The 22872-nt window shown below is 42.2% G+C and overlaps 1 protein-coding gene across 10 annotated transcripts in view; it reads left to right on the forward strand.

Moving 5' to 3' along the window:
• The window catches only part of JAKMIP1 (janus kinase and microtubule interacting protein 1), a 237294-nt gene that overhangs the window by 166127 nt on the left and 48295 nt on the right, over nt 1-22872 (forward strand). Inside the window, exon 20 of one of the 10 annotated variants that reach the window (XM_077301536.1) lies at nt 14798-18131. The exons of the other annotated variants lie outside the window; for them this stretch is intronic. Coding sequence (XP_077157651.1) covers nt 14798-14839 — 42 coding nt within the window. The 3' untranslated portion in view covers nt 14840-18131. Of the gene's footprint in view, nt 1-14797; nt 18132-22872 lie in introns of those variants that run through there. 10 annotated transcript variants of the gene reach the window in all.

Genomic DNA, 22872 nt, shown 5'->3' on the forward strand with positions numbered 1-22872 from the left:
CAACCTCCTAATTGCTAACTTCACTTATCTGAACCAAATCACCCATCCCTAGTGATGACTCTTGTCTTATGGGAATGTATAGGAATGGAGTCCGTGAAATTGGCATTGTAACAGGTAATGAAGAGAGGGCTGAATTGCTCAATTCCTGCTTCCCGTCAGTCTTCTCTTGCTAGGGGAATCGTGCTCATCATGGCAAAATCATTTCATGTGATGGGGGTTGGAAGTTGTGGCCTAGGATCACCCTAGGGGTGGTCCATAAACTCCTAGTTTCTTTAAATAGAACCAAATTCTCTGGGCCAGATTAACTGCATCCAAGGGTACTAAAACAACTTGCAGATATAATTTCTGAGCCTCTGTCCATTAGCTGTGACAATTCTTGGAGAACAGGTGAAGTGCCAGAAGATTGGAGGCAGGCAAATGTTGTCTTCATCTTCAAGAAGGGGAAAAATAAAGGATCTGGGCAACTACCGACCTGTCAGCTTGATGTCTATAGCTAGCCAAATTTTTAAAGAAATCATCAAACAGTTGGTCCTTGAGCAGCTAGAGCGGATGGCTGTAATTACTAAGAGTCAGCATAGCTTTCTCTTATCTGTTTCTTTGAGAATGTTACTACCTTGCTAGATCATGGGAATGGTGTGGACATTGTTTAACTTTGAATTCAGTAAGGCTTTTGATAAGGTTCCCCATGATATTCTTATTGGCAAGTTGATAAAATGCAGTATGGGTCCTATTACTGTTAGGTGGATTAAGAACTGGTTGACAGATTGCATCTAAAGGGTGCTTATAAATTGTTTGTTATCTTCTTGGAGAGGAGTAACGAGTGGAGTGCCTCGGGGATCTGTCCTGGGCCCTGTGTTGTTCCATATAAATTATTTGGATGAAGAAATATTAAATTTGCAGATGATACTAAACTGGGAGGGGCAGCAAACATACCAGAAGCCGGAATCAGGATACAGGATGTACTTTATACGCTGGAAAACTGGGCTAAAATGAATTAAATGAATTTTAATAGTGAAAAATGTTAACTTCTGCATTTAGGTAGGAAAAATCAAATGCATCACTATAGGATGGGTGAGACTTGTCTTGGCAGTAGTATGTGTGAAAAGGATCTGGGGGTCCAGACACTGAACATGACTCAGCAGTGTGACTCGGCAACTAAAAAGGCAAATGGGATTTTGGACTGTATTAAAAGAATTATAGTGTCCAGATTATGCAAGGTGATGTTATCACTTTACTCCACTCTGGTTAGATCTCACTTGGAGTACTGTGTTCAGTTTTGGGCACCACAACTGAAGAAGGATGTAGAGAAACTGGAGCGTGTCCAGAGGAGGGCTACACAGATGGTGAGGGGTTTGGAGACCAACTCTTGTGAGGAAAGGTTGAAGAAGAAGAAGAAGAAGAAGAAGAAGAAGAAGAAGAAGAAGAAGAAGAGTTGGTTCTTATATGCCGCTTTTCTCTACTCAAAGGAGGCTCAAAGCGGCTTACAATCGCCTTCCCATTCCTCTCCCCACAACAGACACCCTGTGAGGTGGGTGAGGCTGAGAGAGCCCTGATATTCCTGCTCGGTCAGAACAGTTTTATCAGTGCTGTGGCGAGCCCAAAGTCACCCAGCTGGTTGCATGTGGGGGAGCGCAGAATCGAACCCAGCATGCCAGATTAGAAGTCCGCACTCCTAACCACTACAGCAAACTGGCTCTCTTGAGGGAACTTGGTCTGTTTAGCCTGGAGAGAAGGTAACTAAGAGGTGATATGATCACCATCTTCAAATACTTGAGGGGCTGTTATATAGAAGATGTAACAGAGTTGATTTCTGTTGCCCCAGAGGGTTGGACCAAAACCAGTGGGCTGAAATTAATTTTTTTTTTTTAATTGGCTTAACATCCAGAAGAAATTCCTGACAGTAAGAGTGGTTTCTCAGTGGTGGTGGCTTCCTCAGGAGGGGGTAGGTTCTCCTTTGGAAGTATTTAAGCAGAGGCTAAATAGTCATCAGAAGTCATCATGACAAGAGGGCATGTGCATTTGTCTCTTGTGGCCCTTCCTTGCGAATTGCTAATTGTCACTGTGAGTTTCCTTCAGGCCAGGCTGGATTCCGGAGACTTTTGGTTGTGGGGGGATCACTTGGGCATGAGATTGGGGTCCCTGTGGGTGGACAGGTAGTTGTGAGTGTCCTGCATAGTGCAGGGGGTTGGTCTAGGTGACCCTGGCGGTCCCTTCCAACTCTATGATTCTATGATTCTGTGAATGGCTTTGTAAAGAACTGAGTTATAATGAAAGTTTGCTGGATTGGATCTGGTGGTTTGAATCCTGTGGAACTTTCTCCCTTATGCCGCTTCAGTAGGCCTTTTTTCTAGGTCCAGGCTCTTACTCACAGGATCTATCACTGGTAGCAATGTTCTGTTGGATCCACCCCTAAGTTGCATGAAGCTATGTTGTTATTACAGTTTATGACTTTCTTCTTTGCACAAGGAAAATACACTGCTTCCTATTTATTCTGCAGATTAGAGTAATGCTCTTAATTTAGTAACGGATGAAAGGATTATCCGGGTAGGTAGCTAGGGGGAAGAGGATTAAGTTACAGGAGGGCATGGAGGCATGCCCTTGAGGATGACAGGTGCCAAGCTTTTCAGACTGAAGCAGTGCAACAGCTTGGGTTTTTAAGCACAACCAGAGAACACCTTCTAATGGCGTACTTTTCAAAGGCTTTGATAACTGATGAAAGGAACATAATTCCATAATGCAAGTTAATTGTTTTTAATTGCATTGATATTTTAATTGCATTGACTCAGTGGCTCTGCCAGCTCCCAAAAAATTGCTGTAGCAGGATGTTATCTACAATGATAAAAACTGGCTTCTTTATTACATGACTAGATACAGAGTTAGAGGCAGCATCTGCTTGGGTTTTGCCTCTTGCGTTTTATTTGTGATCCAGTCGGGTAAATCATAGAATCATAGAGTTGGAAGGGGCCATACAGGCCATCTAGTCCAACCCCCTGCTCAACGCAGGATCAGCCCTAAGCATCCTAAAGCATCCAAGAAAAGTGTGTATCCAACCTTTGCTTGAAGACTGCCAGTGAGGGGGAGCTCACCGCCTCCTTAGGCAGCCTATTCCACTGCTGAACTACTCTGACTGTGAAAAAAAGGTGGCTTCAATCATTGCTCTGAGTTCTGCTATCTCCCCTTCCCCACTTCTTTGCCCCTTCTAATGACAGCCCAAGACAATATTTTTTTCATGGAATTGTTCAATGTGTGCTTTTAAACTAAAAGTTTAATATAAATCAACACAGAGGTAGCAGCTGTGAGACCTGCCCACCATGAACCGGTCCCCACCCCTCAAGCAGCAGCTGCCCAGGCGATGAATGCCAAGGGCCACCGGGAGAAACATGAGATGAGGGGGACTCATTTTTGTTCTTTGTGGGCCTTCTCCATTTGTATCCAAAGTGGGGGGGAGGGTCCCTGATCTTCTCAACAGTGATTCATGTTGAAGGGAACTCTCCCCCTCCCCTTGTATCCAGTGCCTGTTTACGTTGGGTGCTTTTCTGCCTCCCCTTTACTCTCCTCCCTAACAACCCAGGATCCACCTCCTCGCTTTAGACATGTACAGGGCAGACAGAAGGAGCGAAGTCTATAGGTCGCCAGATCTGGTTGAATTTCCACCTACCATACTTACAATGTGAACTGAGGGAAGCTGCTTTCCCAAGATAACCAGCATTGCTGCTTACCTAGAGAAGAGTGCTCTTTGACAGCTAATAACATTTACAATTTAATCCAGCAGGTTGGTAGTTTTCATTTCAGACAGATAATTCTCTAGCAGCTTCAGACTTAATTCATTCATTCACAGAAAACCATTCTTTGCCTAGGCAGTTTATCATATTAATTCAAGCTGACAACTGACATGAAGGTATTGAGACAACTGCTCCTTACCGCCGAGAGTTACAAGATACTTCTGGTGTTGGCTGCTGTTTCATGATTTTGGCGTTCTGAACCAGGTAGTTGGTTGCTGCTGCTGTTCATAGGAGTTCTTCCAAAGAGCACAGCTTGTGCATAAAACTGACCCTTTGAACATTTTTTAGCTTAGTCTATAAGCAGCTTAGCAAATCCTCCTCTGTATGCTTTGTGCTAAAATTACCACATTGTTTTTGTGGACTTGCTGATGAACATAATCCAATAAGACTGAGTCACAAGAGCTATCAAGATGTTAAATGGATCTCTAATTTACTATTATATTTTCATTATATTTTCACAAGTGCAGTGTGCAGGTAACATTTTCCATACCTTAGTCAGCCCTGCAACTCGAAATAAAGACAATACAACTAGTCCTGAAGAGGATAAGGAGATTGACCACAATAGGGAACCTCTGCTGACAGTTCGGAAAAAGACTCAACAGCGAAGAGCGAGACAGTTCTCGGGGCCTTTGGAGCTCCAGAATAGATTTCAGGCCCTTGCAGAGGAGGTGCAAGGGTCAACAAGGGAAGAGGTCCCCAAACAAAGTCCAAGACAAAGGGAAGAGGCCACGGGGACAGAAGGAAATGGAGTTGAGAAAAAGAAAAAAAGGAGAGTACTGGTAATTGGAGACTCCCTGCTAAGAGGACTGGATCGCCATGTGGCTGGGCCCGACCCCATAACCCGAGAGCTGTGTTGCTTGCCAGGGGCGAAAATTAAAGATGTTTCAGAACGGCTGCCCAAACTCCTCAAATCTACGGATCGCTACCCATTTGTGATGGTCCATGTGGGAACGAATACCATCGCTCCTATTAAAAAAGACTATCAAGATCTGGGGAGGAAGCTCAAGCAAATGGGGGCACAAGTGGTATTCTTTTAATCTTGCCTGTCAAGGGAAGAGGAATGCGTCGGGAGAGGAAGATAATGGAGGTGAATCACTGTCTGCGTAGTTGGTGCCGGAAGGAGAGATTTGGTTTCTGGGACCATGGAATAGGCTTTCTTGAGGAAGGCCTACTAGCACCTGATGGACTGCACTTATCGAAGCTGGGGAAGAATGTGTTTGGCAGGAACCTGGGGAGATTCATCAGGAGAGCTTTAAACTAAAGCCACTAGGGGAAGGAGACGATCAACATAGGGAGTGTATGGAAGGAAAACGATCGGAGGCAGCCCAACCGGCAAGGCCAGCTCATAGGGAACCAAAAGTAAAAGGATTCAGATGTCTTTATACTAACGCCCGAAGCATGGGCAATAAAAAGGAAGAGCTGGAACTTCTCATGCTGATGGAGAGGTATGATCTAGTAGGCATCACAGAAACTTGGTGGAATGATTCTCATGACTGGAATGTAATGGTGGATGGATATGAACTGTTCAGAAAAAAACAGAATAGATCGAAGAGGTGGAGGAGTGGCACTGTATGTGAGGAAAGGGCTTACCTGTCAGGAAATTCTAGTGAAGGAGAGCATATCTACAGTGGAAAGCATCTGGGTAAAAATAAGCGAGGGGAAAACAAACAGTGTGGTGGTTGGTGTCTGCTACCAACCCCCTGACCAACGAGAGGATGTGGATGCTGCACTTTGTGAGCAGTTTGAGAAAATATCCAAGCGGCAGGACCTCGTCATCATGGGTGACTTCAATTTCCCAGAAGTGTGCTGTGAAACAAACGCTGCGAAGCCTGGCTGACAATTTCATTTATTAAAGGTAGATGAACCCCCAAGAGGTTCAGCCATACTGGACTTAATACTGACCAACAGGCAAGAGTTGGTGGATGAGGTGAAGGAGGTGGGGACCCTAGGGGGAAGTGACCATGTCCTCATAGAATTCCTTCTGAGATGGGGAGCCAAAGAATCTTGTAGCCAGACGCGGATGTTGGATTTTCGTAGGGCAAACTTTAATAAACTCAGAGACATGATGAGTGTCATACCATGGAAGAGAACGATGGAAGGGAAGGGAGCATGTGAAGGGTGGGCGCTACTCAAACAGGAGCTATTGCATGCTCAATCAATGACTATCCAAGAAAGACGAAAACACTGCAGGAGCTCTAAGAAGCCTATTTGGATGAACAGAGAACTTCAAGAGGAACTAAGAAAGAAAAGGAAAATGTTCAGGAAATGGAGGGAAGGACAGAGCTCTAAAGAAGAGTACCTACAGGTCACTAGGCACTGTAGATCAATCATCAGAAAGGCCAAAGCTGAGAGTGAGCTAAGGGAAGCCCATTGTAACAAGAAAAGATTTTTCAGTTATGTGAGGAGCAAACGTAAAGTAAAGGAGGCAGTAGGCCCACTATTGGATGCAGATGGACAAACTCTAATGGAGGATGCAGAGAAAGCAGAAAGGCTCAGCGCCTATTTTACATTTGTTTTTTCCCACAGGTCAAAGGGAAACAGCATCCTGCCCTCCTCCAAGTGACAACCTTTCAAATACTTAAAGAGGGCTATCATGTCCCCTCTCAACCTCCTTTTCTCCAGGCTGAACATTCCCAAGTCCCTCAACCTATCTTCATAGGGCTTGGTCCCTTGGCCCCAGATCATCGTCACTCTCCGCTGTACCCTTTCAATTTTATCTACGTCCTTCTTGAAGTGAGGCCTCCAGAACTGCACACAGTACTCCAGGTGTGGTCTGAACAGTGCCGTATACAATGGGACTATGACATCTTGTGATTTTGATGTGATGCCTCTGTTGATACAGCCCAAAATGGCATTTGCCTTTTTTACCGCTGCATCACACTGCCTGCTCATGTTTAGTTTACAATCCACAAGTACCCCAACGTCTCGTTCACACACAGTGCTACCTAGAAGCGTATCCCCCATCCAGTAGGCATGCTTTTCATTTTTCTGACCCAGATGCAGAACTTTACACTTATCTTTATTAAACTGCATCTTGTTCTCATTTGCCCATTTTTCCATTGTGTTCATATCTCGTTGAACTCTGTCTCTATCTTCCAGAGTATTTGCCAGTCCTCCCAATTTGGTGTCATCTGCAAACTTGATGAGTAGTCCCTCCACCCCCTCATCTAGATCATTAATAAATATGTTAAAAAGTACCGGGCTGAGCACCGAGCCCTCTGGTATGCCGCTACTCACCTCTCTCCAGTCTGATGAAACACCATTGACAACAACTCTTTGAGTGCGGTTCTCTAACCAATTCCCTATCCACCTGACTATCTCAAAATCCAGATTGCAGTCCTTCAACTTATCCATCAGAACATCATGGGGAACCTTGTCAAAAGCTTTACTAAAATCCAAGTAAATGACATCAACCGAATTTCCCCAATCCAGCAAACCTGTTACTTGGTCAAAAAAGGAAACCAGGTTGGTCTGGCAGGACCTGTTGGAGACAAATCCATGCTGACTTCCTTGGATCACCAAATTGTCCTCCAGATATTTGCAGATCGCTCCCTTTAATATCTGCTCCATTATCTTCCCCACAACAGAGGTCAGACTCACTGGTCTGTAGTTTCCCAGGTCATACTTCCTCCCTTTTTTGAAGATCGGAATAACGTTTGCTCTCTTCCAGTCCTTCGGGACATCTCCAGTCCTTAAAGAGGTTCCAAAGATGATGGACAAGGGCTGTGCAAGTTCTCTGGAAAGTTCTTTGAGTACTCTCAGGTGCATTTCATCTGGACCAGGGGATTTTAACCTCTCTGTCCATGTTAACCTGCCACCCAGACACTATCCTTTGGCTACGGCCATCTCTAGATGTGCCTAAACACTTTGATCTGTGGGGAAAAACAGATGTAAAATAGGCACTAAGCCTTTCTGCTTTCTCTGCATCTTCTGTTAGAGTTTGTCCATCCGCACCCAACAGTGGGCCTATTGCCTCCTTTACTTTTATGTTTGCTCCTCACATAACTGAAAAATATTTTCTTGTTACAATGGGCTTCCCTGGCCAATCTTAGCTCACTCTCAGCTTTGGCCTTTCTGATGATTGATCTACAGTGCCTAGTAACCTCTAGGTACTCTTCTTTAGAGCTCTGTCCTTCCCTCCATTTCCTGAACATTTTCCTTTTCTTTCTTAGTTCCTCTTGTCTTTGGCGGCCAGTATTCTGTTGTTCCAGTCGCTAACCAGTCCATCTAGAGAAGTACCGGGAGACATTAGGTGCCATAGATCATTCAGGAATCCAGTTGGATCTATAAGTCTTCATGGGCAAGCTAAAATCTGCTTGGCGCCCAACTAAGGAGGGGGTGGTAGCCTTACCCGGGCCTTCACAGCATAGTTGTAGCCAAAACCAGATCCACATTCAGCCCTGCACTGAAAATGAGGTCTAGGCTGTGATCTGCTTGATCAGTAGGACCAACAACAAATTGCAAGACCCCAGTATCACCATAGCTGACACTTGGTCCATCCCATTTCTAGGGGGTGGCAGCTCAGCATGGATGCTAAAATCACCCAGAACTAGGAGTTTGGGGAATTGGACTTCCGGGCAACAATGGCGTCTGACTAGTTCACTCCTTGTGAACTCCCATTTCAAGTGGAGGGACTATGCTATTTTCTGCCTAGTAGCCGCTGGTGAGAAGTGCAAGTTTCATCAAAGTCTTCTCTAAAGACCCTACTGGGTCAATGGAGACCTCGACTGGTCCGCAGGGGCTTGTCCCTGGGTCATAAGCCGCTTGGAAGAAAGAGGCTCAAAAAAAGCTTTGTGCCTTTTCAGCTCTTTACTTCCCTTCCAGCCCACAACTACCCTTTCCCTCTTCTCCTTTTTCCCGTTCTGGATATCGGATACACTGAACATTGCAAAATAACTACTTGGGACCTCTGAAAATCCTAGAAACGCGCTCTCTGGATCACAAACTGCAAACTGTGAGACAAACAAAGTGTGAGTAGACGACGAGTGAGAAGCTTGGGGGAGGGGTTGCTTCAAGACGCGGAGGCTCGAGTGCTAACTTGCCATTGCTAGACAGAGGAAGTACCAGACCGTCAAGACGATTTGAGAGACTTAAAACCTCTAAAACTTATAAAACTAATACCCAAACCCTAAGAAAACTCACAGTTAAGAAAATTCCTCTGGTGCACACGTCTCGCGGCCCCTTTAAAACTCTTCTGCAAACTGAAGCAAACAAAGGCAAATTCCGTGATCAGCCAGGGGTCCTAAGTACGGAAGACTCAGAGAAGCTGCCCCAGATACTGCCTGATGCTATGCTGCTATTGATCTCCGTGAACTGCTGAGGACTCAGAGAGAAAAGAAAAGAATCCGAAGAGAAAGTCTTGGGCTCTCTGACAGCTTTTTGAACATAGAGAAGGTGTACAGCGGCACCAGAAATCCCCAACAATTAGGACTGGACGTTAAGTTGCAATACTTTACTTGGGTACTTCTACCCCCCTAATCCTTCCCTTTTGTACTTTCTCTCTCTTCCCCTTTGTTACCTTTGTTCCCTCTTTGAAGACTATTAATTGCTATTCGGCCAGGGCTAAAGCATTTGTGATCTTCTTTGAACTTTTTGGTGCAGCTGTGAGAACGCAAAGGATATTAACATAGCTGTTTATAGGATACTGATTCAATAGAGGCTAAACACCCCCACTCCCACTCCCTCTCTCTCTCTCTCTTCTTGCTTTGACCTTCTTCTTTCCTGTTCTCTCTTTTTCTTTTTGGTTGTTTCCCTATTCTCTTTACTCATTTTTCCCCTTTGCTACCCCCCTACAATCTCAGCTTTGTCTTTCATATATCTAATGTATTTAATATTTGTAGTTAAATAGTAGATAGATATATAGCTTAGAAATAGAATTAAGAAGATATTCCTCAACTGATTAATAGTTATTGTCAAAAACAGGATTCTGTACTTTTATTTTATTCTTTCAGGTATTGTTTAGAATTGTATAAGCTGATTGCAATAACTCAAAGCTTACTCTTTACTGTTGGAATGGGGCAAATTGTGAAGGAATTAATTAAGGAATAATACTGTTTAACTGAGAACTAGCCTTGAAGTAATTATATTAACTGTCCTGTACTGCTATCAGAATCAGCATTACTATTTAACTCTGAATCTTGAATTGTTTATGCCAGAAAAAGAAAGGAAGCTCCCTAAGACTGTTAGATCCCCAATTAAGAAACTAACAGCAGACGTAATAACCTTTTGGAAACACAAAAGGGAAATGGCTGGAGCCACTAAGGTCAAGAGAGCTAAGGGGAAAAAGGATAAAGATATTGAGGTGGAGGTGGAAGTGGAAGACTCGGATGAGGAAAGATCTCTTGATATGGCACAAATAGCTAGATTGCTGGAAAAACAAAGCAGATACCTAAAAACATACACAGAAGATTTACTAAAGCAGCAGTCAAAAGAAATTTTAAAAGAAATATATAACTGTAAAACTGAATTGTCAGGCAGGATAGATGGTCTTAAACTGACAGTTGAAGACAACTCAGAAAAGCTTAAAGAGCAGGAAAAAGAGATTGAAGAACTCCAGGCCTGGAAACAATCCGCGGAGGAAAAATTAGAAGTATTAGAAATAGATAGAAGATCAAAGAATTTAAAATTCAGGGGAATTAAAGAATCATTTGGTAAGCAGGATCTCAAGCTAGATCTTACAAAAGCGCTACAACAATACCTCCCTGAAGAAGATATCTCATTAGAGAAGCTATATAGAGTCAATTCCAGAACAGCAATACGCAAGGATCAGCCTTGGGATGTTATGGTGACCTTTGAAAGTAAAAGAACTAAGAACGTATTTTAGACTAAAAACCACGAAGAACCTTTTATTATAGAGAAGCAAGAGATGCAGATCTTTCAAGACTTACCGGCGGAAACTCTGCGAAAAAGGACGCAGCTCAATTTCCTGCGCCAGATTTTAATAAATAAAAATATAAGATATTTCTGGAAAATACCTTTCGTGCTAGAGGTGATACTTCCTACAGGCAGGAGAGTTATAAAGACAATTGAACAAGCTCAAGAGCTGGCAGACTCCCTGACACAAATCACTGATCAACCACAGATAGAACAACGCTAAATTAAGTCCCTAGGTACCGTTGGATAAGATACCTAATTTAATAAGACTAGAATTAGGATTTGGACTAGGATCAAGATCAGGATCACGATAGATATCTGATCTATTAGGTATGGAGACTTTAAAAATCATTTCTATTAATGTTAATGGATTAGATAAGAGATAATAAGAGCTAATAAGAGATCAAAAAATTTTAATCAACTCCAAAAGTTGCGACCTGATATTGTTTGCTTACAGGAAACTCACATAATTGATAGAGCTTTTAAAAACTAACAAATTAGGGCAGGAATTTATTGCTTCTGCATGGGTTAAGAAGAGGGGGGTGGTTACATATCTGGTGAACTCTAACATAAGAGCTGAAATTCTATGTAAAGACCCAGATGGGAACTTTATTTCATTAAAGATATCTCTCCCTGATGGACAAAGCATGGTCCTTGCAAATAATGATAAAGCTAATTTTTTTGATGAATTCTTTTTTCAGCACTTTCGTGCTGAAATTTCGTAATAATTGGCAATTTTAATGCAACTTTGAACCCTCTCTTAGACAAATCCGCAAAAAAATACGGCTCTAATTTCCCTAAATCAGCTTTGATAAATTTCCAACAGCACTCTCTGACTGTTGTATGGAGAATGAAACACCTGAAGGAAAGGCAATATACTTTCTTTTCCAGTAGACATAACTCATACTCACGGCTGGATCAATGCTGGACTTCAGTGCATCTGGTTCCTAAAATCGCCAAAATAGAAATATTGTCAAACACATTTGCTGATCATAACCCCCTGTGGGTAGAAATATCCTATAAAAGAGTTGGCAGGAGATGGTGGAAGATGAATAACTACATTTTAGAAGATCAGGAGTTTTTACAAAGGTGTGAAGTTGATCTGAAGGAATTCTTCCAAATAAATATGTACCACTATCAACTGTTTGGGATACCAGCAAAGCCTTTATGCGAGGTATTTTATTACATATGGATATGATAAAGAAAAAATGAAGGGAAGAACTGAACCGAATTGTGAAAACTCTCAAACAATTAGAAAACTTACATCAAACCAAGCAAACAAGACAGGCTGCAAAACAAATCAAACTGTTGCGAACCCAAAGAGATAGAAGCTAGAGTTCCTAAAACAAAAAGATTTCGAATGGGCTGATAAGCCCGGAAGATGGCTGGCTCACAAACTGAGAGTAAAAGCTCAAAAACGAGAATGCTGGAAGGGAAGGGAGCATGTGAAGGGTGGGCGCTACCCAAACAGGAGCTATTGCATGCTCAATCAATGACTATTCCAGAAAGACGAAAACACTGCAGGAGCTCTAAGAAGCCTATTTGGATGAACAGAGAACTTCAAGAGGAACTAAGAAAGAAAAGGAAAATGTTCAGGAAATGGAGGGAAGGACAGAGCTCTAAAGAAGAGTACCTACAGGTTACTAGGCACTGTAGATCAATCATCAGAAAGGCCAAAGCTGAGAGTGAGCTAAGATTGGCCAGGGAAGCCCATTGTAACAAGAAAAGATTTTTCAGTTATGTGAGGAGCAAACGTAAAGTAAAGGAGGCAATAGGCCCACTGTTGGGTGTGGATGGACAAACTCTAACGGAAGATGCAGAGAAAGCAGAAAGGCTTAGTGCCTATTTTACATCTGTTTTTTCCCACAGGTCAAAATGTTTAGGCACATCAAGAGATGGCCATAGCCAAAGGACAGTGTCTGGGTGGCAGGTTAACATGGATAGAGAGGTTGTGGAGAGGCATTTAGCTGCACTGGATGAGTTCAAATCCCCTGGTCCGGATGAAATGCACCCGAGAGTACTCAAAGAACTTTCCAGAGAACTTGCACAGCCCTTGTCCATCATCTTCGGAACCTCTTTAAGGACTGGAGATGTCCCGGAGGACTGGAAAAGAGCAAACGTTATTCCGATCTTCAAAAAAGGGAGGAAGGATGACCCGGGAAACTACAGACCAGTGAGTCTGACCTCTGTTGTGGGGAAGATAATGGAGCAGATATTAAAGGGAGCGATCTGCAAACATCTGGAGGACAATTTGGTGATCCAAGGAAGTCAGCATGGATTTGTCTCCAACAGGTCCTGCCAGACCAACCTGGTTTCCTTTTTTGACCAAGTAACAGGTTTGCTGGATCGGGGAAATTCGGTTGATGTCATTTACTTGGATTTTAGTAAAGCTTTTGACAAGGTTCCCCATGATGTTCTGATGGATAAATTGAAGGACTGCAATCTGGATTTTCAGTTAGTCAGGTGGATAGGGAATTGGTTAGAGAACCGCACTCAAAGAGTTATTGTCAATGGTGTTTCATCAGACTGGAGAGAGGTGAGTAGCGAGGTATCTCAGGGCTCGGTGCTTGGCCCGGTACTTTTTAACATATTTATTAATGATCTAGATGAGGGGGTGGAGGGACTACTCATCAAGTTTGCAGATGACACCAAATTGGGAGGACTGGCAAATACTCCAGAAGATAGAGACAGAGTTCAACGAGATCTGAACACAATGGAAAAATGGGCAAATGAGAACAAGATGCAATTTAATAAAGTTAAGTGTAAAGTTCTGCATCTGGGTCAGAAAAATGAAAAGCATGCCTACTGGATGGGGGATACGCTTCTAGGTAACACTGTGTGTGCACGAGACCTTGGGGTACTTGTGGATTGTAAACTAAACATGAGCAGGCAGTGTGATGCAGCGGTAAAAAAGGCAAATGCCATTTTGGGCTGTATCAACAGAGGCATCACATCAAAATCACAAGATGTCATAGTCCCATTGTATACGGCACTGGTCAGACCACACTTGGAGTACTGTGTGCAGTTCTGGAGGCCTCACTTCAAGAAGGACGTAGATAAAATTGAAAGGGTACAGAGGAGAGCGACGAAGATGATCTGGGGCCAAGGGACCAAGCCCTATGAAGATAGGTTGAGGGGAATGTTCAGCCTGGAGAAAAGGAGGTTGAGAGGGGACATGATAGCCCTCTTTAAGTATTTGAAAGGTTGTCACTTGGAGGAGGGCAGGATGCTGTTTCTGTTGGCTGCAGAGGAGAGGACACGCAGTAATGGGTTTAAACTTCAAGTACAACGATATAGGCTAGATATCAGGAAAAAGTTTTTCACAGTCAGAGTAGTTCAGCAGTGGAATAGGCTGCCTAAGGAGGTGGTGGGCTCCCCCTCACTGGCAGTCTTCAAGCAAAGGTTGGATACACACTTTTCTTGGATGCTTTAGGATGCTCAGGGCTAATCCTGCGTTGAGCAGGGGGTTGGACTAGATGGCCTGTATAGCCCCTTCCAACTCTATGATTCTATGAAAACACAATGTAAGCAAATTGAAGCTAGATGGGAAAGAATATACTACTGAATCTGAAATCCATCAATGTTTCACAGAATATTTTCAACAACTATACCAAGGCCGGAAGCAGGCCATTGACCGTACTACCTTCTGCAGGACCATACCGATCAAACAGTTTACAGAACACCATAAAAATATCCTAAATCAAAAAATCACAACACAAGAAATAAATGAAGCGATATCGACGGCAAAATTACTGAAGGCACCAGGACAAAATGGATTATCATCTATTACAAGAAATTTTCACATATTATTACCCCTATTCTACTCCAACTGTTGAATGAAGTCATTGAGAACCTAAATAAGAAACTGCCTGAATCATGGTCCTCTGTCTTTCTAATACCAAAGGAAGGAGGAGATCGATCTTCTCCACATTCCTACAGACCTATCTCACTATTAAACACTGATTATAAAATCTTTGCAAAAATTTTGGCTGAGATATTGAAGAAATGTATAGGTGACGTAGTAAACCCTGATCAAACTGGTTTTATCCCAAGAAGACTGATGAGGCATAACTTAAGGTTTGTTTTGAGTGCAATGGACCTTGCTCGAATTCAATGAACTAGAATTGCCTTTTTGTTTCTAGATGCGGAAAAGGCATTTGACAACGTCTATTGGGACTTCCTAATGGAAACACTACGAAGAATGGACTGTGGAAATATATTTTTTAACTTGATTGCAAGCATATACTCTACTCAAAAAGCGAGGTTATTGGTTAATGGCATGCTAACAGTAGATATAATTATAAAAATGGAACACGGCAAGGCTGTCCACTATCGCCTCTACTATTTAACTTGGTCTTAGAGATGCTTGAAACCTTAATACGATCCTCTGATAATATTGTTGGTTTGAAGGTTAGAGTAGAGGAATTCAAGCTTAAATGCTATGCAGATGATGTTGTCTGCGTCTTAACAGAACCCATAACATCTATCTCAGCTCTTTTCGAATTGTTGAACATCTTTGGCTTATATGCTGGGTACAGAGTTAATAGATCTAAAACAAAAATACTATTACAAGAAATGTCCGACTCAGAAATAGATCTAATAAAAAGCAAATCTGGATGTGAAGTTAATCCTAAAATGGTTAAATACTTAGGAGTATATCTGAGTAAAGATATATCAGAGTTCATAACAAATAATTATGGAAAGTTATGGCAGGCAATCAAACAAGATTTAACAATTTGGTCTAAACTGTAGATCTCATGGTCTGCCCGCATAGCTGCAATAAAGATGAATGTGTTACCCAAACTAAATTTTCTTTTTCAAAGTCTACCCATAGCACTTGGTGATAAGCAATTGAATAGATGGCAATCTGAACTGAACAAATTTATTTGGGCATATAAGAAACCAAGGATCACTACCAGAGTGTTGCAAGATGCCAAAAAGAGAGAGGGACAGGCTGTGCCAAATTTAAAACTATATGCACATGCTGGGATGTTAGTTATGCTAGCGGATTGGATGGCTAACCCAATGTTCAAAGATTTAGCATTAGATAAGGCTGGACTGGGATCAAGCTTGCATGAAACTCTTTGGCCCTCTTCAAGTCAGAAAACAAAAAACAAAAAGAAGAAAATAAAAAAACAGCCTATGGTTTGATGGTGCCTTGAAGATTTGGCTAAGATATAAGGGTAGACTATCGACAACATGCTCCCTAATAAAATCACAAATTGAGGCTTATTTCACCGCTCAACAGCAAACAAGGATATCCTGTCTGAAGTATATAGACATCTTAACTAACACAGGCAGACTAAAAGATCTTCAAACTCTGAAGGAGAATTCCATTGCAATTGATAGAATATAACCAACTGAAGACTCAAAACGGAATTTGGAACTTCAAAGGATGTCAAAATATCCCTAACGGAGTTTGAGCAAATCATTATGCAGGAAAAACCCCACTTACAAAAACAAATTTATAACATACTCTTGCAATATGAGACTGAAACAGAGTCTATGATTAAATGGATGATGAACCTCGAAACTCAAATCTCTTTAGAAACTTGGGAAGGGATATGGAATAAGATATCAAAGCTAACTAGGAGTCAGGCTGTTAGGGAGAATTGGTATAAAATGTTTTATCGTTGGTACCTAACACCAAAAGCTTTAGTAAGGATGTCCAATAGGGGTAATAACAAATGTTGAAAGTGTCAGGAGAAGGTGGGATCATTTTTTCACATGTGGTGGAGGTGTTATAGGGTGTATAAGTATTGGTCCAAGGTTCACTTGGAGCTAGAAAAGATGCTAAAAATTAAGTTTGTAATGAAACCTGAGTATTGGTTGCTAAGTTTCTTTCCGGACAATCTGCCAGTACAGGCAAGAGTATTATTTTTTTATGCTACAATGGCGGTCATAATACTGTTGGCTAAAAATTGGAAAGTGAAGACGATACCCATGACAGAACTTTGGTTAGAAAATCTATCTGACTTTGCTACATTGGCGAGACTGACAGTATTAGTCAATAGCCAACCGGAAAATGAATTCCAGAAGCAATGGAAGCTCTTCGTGGACTATCAAACTAACCAATGACTGAATGGAGGGAGGGGGGATGAATCTCTCAAGAGAACCAATTAATCAATGACAATCTTATGTGTGTGTATATATTTAATCAATAAAACTGTATCATCTAGGCAGCTACCTCCTCTAGCAGGGCTGGCAGGGAGTCTGGAGGTCCACTGGGTGCGCGGCACACCAGCTAGATGGTCATGCTCTCGGTTGAGTCCCACCCAAGGCCAATGCATTCACCTCCTGTAATTGACAGTGCAGGGAGAGCCCTGAAGGAAAAGTTTTCTTGGCTTAGGATAACCACCCTTCCTCCCCGCCCCGCAGTCCAAGATTGATGGACAAAGAACCCAGAGGCGGCTAGTTCTTTAAGGGCGGCTGTTTTGCCCTCCCTAACCCAGGTCTCTGTCATGCACACCAGGTCCACATTGTTAGTTGATTCAGGGCCTGGTAACCAAGCCCTATGAGGTAAAGGAAAGGCTGAGAGACTTGAGAATGTTCAGCCTGGAGGAGAGGAGGTTGAAATGTGACATGATTGCTCTAAGTATTTGACAGGTTGTCACTTAAGAGGTTCCTTTTGGCAGCAGAACTTCGGACCTGCAGTACTGCAGTACATATAGAACAGTAGATAGCAGAAACATTTTTTTCACCCTCAGAAGAATTCCACAGTGGAAATGACTGCCTAGGGAGGTGGTGAATTCACCTCACAGGCAGTCTTTAGAAGAAGAAGAGTTGGTTCTTATATGCCACTTTTCTTTACCCAAAGGAGTCTCAAAGTGGCTTACAGTCCCCTTCCCTTTCATCTCCCCATAACAGACACCCTGTGAGGTAGGTGAGGCTGAGAAAGCCCTGATATTCCTGCTTGGTCAGGACAGTTTTATCATTGCCATGGTAAGCCCAAGGTCACCCAGCTGGCTGCTTGTGGGGGAGTGCAGAATCGAACCTGGCTCACCAGATTAGATGTCCACACTCCTAAACACTACACCAAACTGCAGTTGGACAAGTACTTATCAAGGCTGCTTTAGGCTGATCCTGCATTGAGCAGGGAGTTGTACTAGATGGCCTGCATGGTCCTTCCAACTCTGTATTTCAAATAATATCAATCAGGCTTTACAAGAGACCTATCAACATAACTAGAACAGATTTATATTACTAAGGGCAAGTGAATGGGGAAAGAACTATAGTATAAAAACAGAGATATTATCAAAGAAGAATATGCAAAGACTATTCCTGTAGGCAAAAGAAAAGCCTTGATGGAAGAATGACAAAAAGCCTTGATGGAAGAATGACAAAAAGCTTAAAATTGCTAGATAGATGACAAAAATAAAAGGGGACAAAAATAGAAACCGAAGTCTAAATGTAGCATTCCAGTGACTTGACTTCCAAAGACCTATTCTAATAATCAAGGTAAAGAAATAAGGTAAAGGTATCCCCTGTGCAAGCACCGAGTCATGTCTGACCCTTGGGGTGACGCCCTCTAGCGTTTTCTTGGCAGACTCAATACGGGGTGGTTTGCCAGTGCCTTCCCCAGTCATTACCATTTACCCCCCAGCAAGCTGGGTACTCATTTTACCGACCTCGGAAGGATGGAAGGCTGAGTCAAGGTTGACTCAGCCGGCTGCTGGGATTGAACTCCCAGCCTCATGGGCAAAGCTGTCAGACGGCTGCCTTACCACTCTGCGCCACAAGAGGCTCTTATTCTAATAATTCTAATAATCAAGGTAAAGAAATATAGAACAACAAAAAAAGGAAGATCCATTCCACAAGATCCACAAAATCACAGGGAAATTTAAAACCTTTGGGGAGGGCAGGATGGATGGATGGATGGATGGATCACAGTTAGGCATGATGAAAAATCAGCATGGAACTGAACAAGATAGGAAAAATATTATCAGGAAAAAATATCAGGAAAAAAATTTTCACAGTCAGAGTAGTTCAGCAGTGGAATAGGCTGCCTAAGGAGGTGGTGAACTCCCCCTCACTGGCAGTCTTCAAGCAAAGGTTGGATACACACTTTTCTTGGATGCTTTAGGATACTTAGGGCTGATCCTGCGTTGAGCAGGGGGTTGGACTAGATGGCCTGTATGGCCCCTTCCAACTCTATGATTCTATGATTCTATAAGACAAAATAATAAAACAACAGAAACCATGCATTGCAGAATTGTATAAAATAGAGGAAAAGATGGCAATTTCCTTCAAAGAAGAATCTTAAGATGAACCTACAGCTTTAGAAAGCGAAGTGAGAGATGCACTGAGAGCAGTTGAGACAAACAAGACACCAAGAGTATGTGGAGTGTCAATAGAGGTATTCCAAGGCATAGAAATAAAATCCATCAAAGTCTTAACAAGAATATGTCACCAAATATGGGGAAAAAATGGTCCACACTGGAAACAATCTATATTCCAATTCTGAAGAAACGTTATATCAAAGACTGCGGTAACTATTGGACCATTGTTTTAATTTCTCATGCAAGTAAAGTCATGATCAAAATCTTACAACAAAGACTTAGTATATATGGAATAAGAAATGCCAGATATTGAACTTGGATTCCAAAAAGGAAGAGGCACTAACAATTATATTGTCAATTTATATTGTTTACTGGAGCACACAAGAGAATTCAGAAGAAAATTAGCTTGTGTTTCATACATTATAGTAAAATGATTGACTGTGTGAAAAGTTATGCTTGGTTGGTTTTAAAAGAAATGGGTGTGCCACAACATCTGATTGTTTAGGTATACTACCTGTACTTTATTGTTATGAAGAAACAGAATGATTTTCAATTCACAGATGTGTCAGAAGGATGTATTTTATGTCCCTATCTCTTTATGTCCCTATCTCTCAGAACATAGGTAAGGAAAGTTGGATTACATTAAGTGAAGTGAAAATTGATGGAAGGAATATTAACAATTTCAGGTATGCAGATGATACCACATTACTGCCAGAAGATAGTGAAGACTTGAAATGATTACTGAAGATAAAAGTATATATGAGAATTATAGAGTTGGAAGGCACCTCCAGGGCCATCTAATCCAACCCCCTGCACAATGCAGGAACTCACAACTACCTGCCCACCCACAGTGACCCCAATTTCATGCCCAAGTGATCCCCCCAAAAAAATCTCCAGAATCCAGCCATGCCTGGAGGACATTCACCCACCAAAGAATTATAGAATCATAGAATAATAGAGTTGGAAGGGATCTCATGGGTCATCTAGTCCAACCCTATGCAGGACACTCACATCCCAATCGCTCATCTACTGTAACCTGCCACCCCTTTGCCTTTACAGAATCAGCCTCTCCATCAGATGGCTATCTAGCGTCTGTTTAAAAATTTCCAAAGATGGAGAACCCACCACCTCCTGAGGAAGCCTGTTCAACTGAGAAACTGCTCTGTCAGGAACTTCTTCTGGATGTTTAGATGGAATTTCTTTTGAATTAATTTCATCCCATTCATTCTGGTCTGTACTTCTGGGGCAAGAGAGAACAATTCTGCTCCATCCTCCATATGGCACCCTTTTAAATACTTGAAGATGGTTATCAGATCCCCTCTCAGTCGTCTCCTCTGTAGGCTAAACAGACCAAGCTCCCCCAACCTTTCTTCATACGTCTTGGTCTCCAAACCACTCACCATCTTTGTTGCCCTCCTCTGGACATGTTCCAGTTTGTCAACATCCCTCTTCAACTGGGATGGCCAAAACTGAACACAGTACTTCAAGTGAGGCTGAACCAGAGCAGAGTAAAGCGGTATCATCACCATCCCACAGTGGGGATCAGCAGTTCCCTAGGTATGCAAGGAAGGACCACAAGAGGCAAACACTGGCACATCCCTTCCTGTCCACCCACCAACAATATGCCTATTAATTAAATCAGCATTTCTGTGAGATGACTATCCTCTGCTTAAAAATTTCCAAAGAAGGAGAACCCACCACCTTCCAAGGAAGCTTGTTCCACTGTTTAATCTGCAAATTTAATAAGGACACCCTTTATTCCTTCATCCAAATCATTTATAAATATGTTGAACAACACAGGGCCCAGGACAGATCCCTGAGGCACTCTTCTCCAAGAAGATGACGAACCATTTACAAGCACTCTTTGGGTGTGATTTGTCAACCAGTTCTTGATCCACCTGACATTAATAGGTTCCATACCACATTTTACCAAGTTACAAATATGAATATTATGAGGAACCTTATCAAATGCCTTACTGAAATCAAGGTAAACAATGTCCACAGCATTCCCCCTGATATAGCAAGGTAGTAACTTTTTTAAACAATGAGATAAGGTTAGTCTGACATGACTTGTTCTTGAGAAAGCCAGGCTGACTCGTAGTAATTACAGCCATCTGTTCTTACTGCTCAAGGACTGACTGGCTGATGATTTGTTCTAAAATTTTTGCCAGCTATAGATGTCAAGCTGACAGGTCAGTCGACAGGTCAGTCGTCCTTTATTTTTCCCTGTCTTGAAGATGGGGACAACATTTGCCTGTCTCCAATCTTCTGGCACTTTACCTGTTCTCCAAGAATTGTCAGAACTGATGGACAGAGGCTCAGAAATTATATCTGAAAGTTATTTTAGTACTGTTGGATGCAGTTAATCTGGCCTGGAGGATCTGGTTTTATTTAAAGAAACTAGGAGTTTATAGACTACCCCTACAGTGATCCTAGGCCACAACTCCCATCTCTCATTACATGATTTGGCCACATTGAGCATGATTCCCCTAGCAAGAGAAGACTGAGAAGTAGGAATTGAGCAGTTCAGCCCTCTCTTCATCACCTGATACAAGGTCACTTTCTGGACCCTGCAGTGGTCCTACCATGTCCCTATTCATTTTCTTACTTTGAATATAACTTAAAGAACCCTTTTTTGGGTTGTTTTTAGCATTTCTTGCTAGCCTAAGCTCATACTGGGCTTTGCTTTTTCTAACACTCTCCCTATATTCATTGGTTATTTGTTTATATTCCTCCTTCCATTTCCTAAATTACACTTTTTTATTACTCAATTCTTTTGTAAGCTGTTTATGGAGCCATTCTGGTTTGTTTAGGTTCATCCCAGTTTTCTTTCTCATGGGAATTGTCTGTGATTGTGTCTTCAGTATTTCACTTTTGAGAAACTAGCAACCATCTTGGACTTCCATCTCCTTGAGTTTTTCTGACCACAGGATTCTACCCAGCATAAATTTAGGTTTGTTAAAATGTGCTGTTCTGAAATCCATCCTGTATGTCTGGTTACGTACAGCTTTTCTCTTTTCCAAGATCATAAAGTCCAAAATCACATGGCCACTACTACTAAGTGCACCCACAACTTTTATCTCGTCAACCAATTCTTCCCTATTGGAGAAAATCAAGTCTAAAACAGGAGACCCCCTGGTTGCCCCATCCACTTTCTGAGGAATGAAGTTGTCAGCAACTTTTACTGCAGAAATATACAGCTTTAAGTTTGACAATGATGAAATGGAAATTTTTCAAGATTTTCTGTTCTTTTACTCCATCATCAACCAAAAAGGGCAACTGAAACCAAGAGATCAGAAGGAGATTGAGACTCGGAAGGGCATCCAGGAAGGAGCTAGGAAAGATCACTGAGTATAGGGATGGGCCCCTGGCAACAAAGATCAAATTAATTAATGACAAGGAGTGTAAAATGAGTGTAAAATCTGGACAATTGAAAGTATACAGGAAGATTCATTTGAAATGTGGCATAGGGGAAGAGTTTTGCAGGTACTCTGGATGGCAAAAAAGATCAAGTGAATTCTAGCTCATAATATGCCTGAACTCTTCCTAGAAACTAAAACCGAGGCTATCAAACTTTGGTCACATGATGAGGACAAGAGTCACTGGAAAAAACAATCATGTTAGGGAAACCTGAAGGAGTTGGAAATGAGTAAGACCCAGCATGGTTTTGGAGGCCATTAATTCAAAGGCTCACCATGGGTTGGACTTGACACTGTAGTGAGAAACACAAAGGCTTGGTCACAATGGGCCTTTGCTTACAAGAAGACTAAGTTTTCATACCCTGCTTTTTCCTACCCAAAGAATGGCTGACAATCGCCTTCCCTTCCTCTCCCCAAACAGACACAGAGGTAGGTGGGGCTGAGAGAGCTCTGACTGCTCTGACACTGAGAACAGGTCTATCAGTGCTGTGGCAAGCCCAAAGTCACTCAGTTGGCTTC

This window comes from Paroedura picta, chromosome 10, assembly GCF_049243985.1.
Source record: "Paroedura picta isolate Pp20150507F chromosome 10, Ppicta_v3.0, whole genome shotgun sequence".
Classification (NCBI taxonomy): domain Eukaryota; kingdom Metazoa; phylum Chordata; class Lepidosauria; order Squamata; family Gekkonidae; genus Paroedura; species Paroedura picta.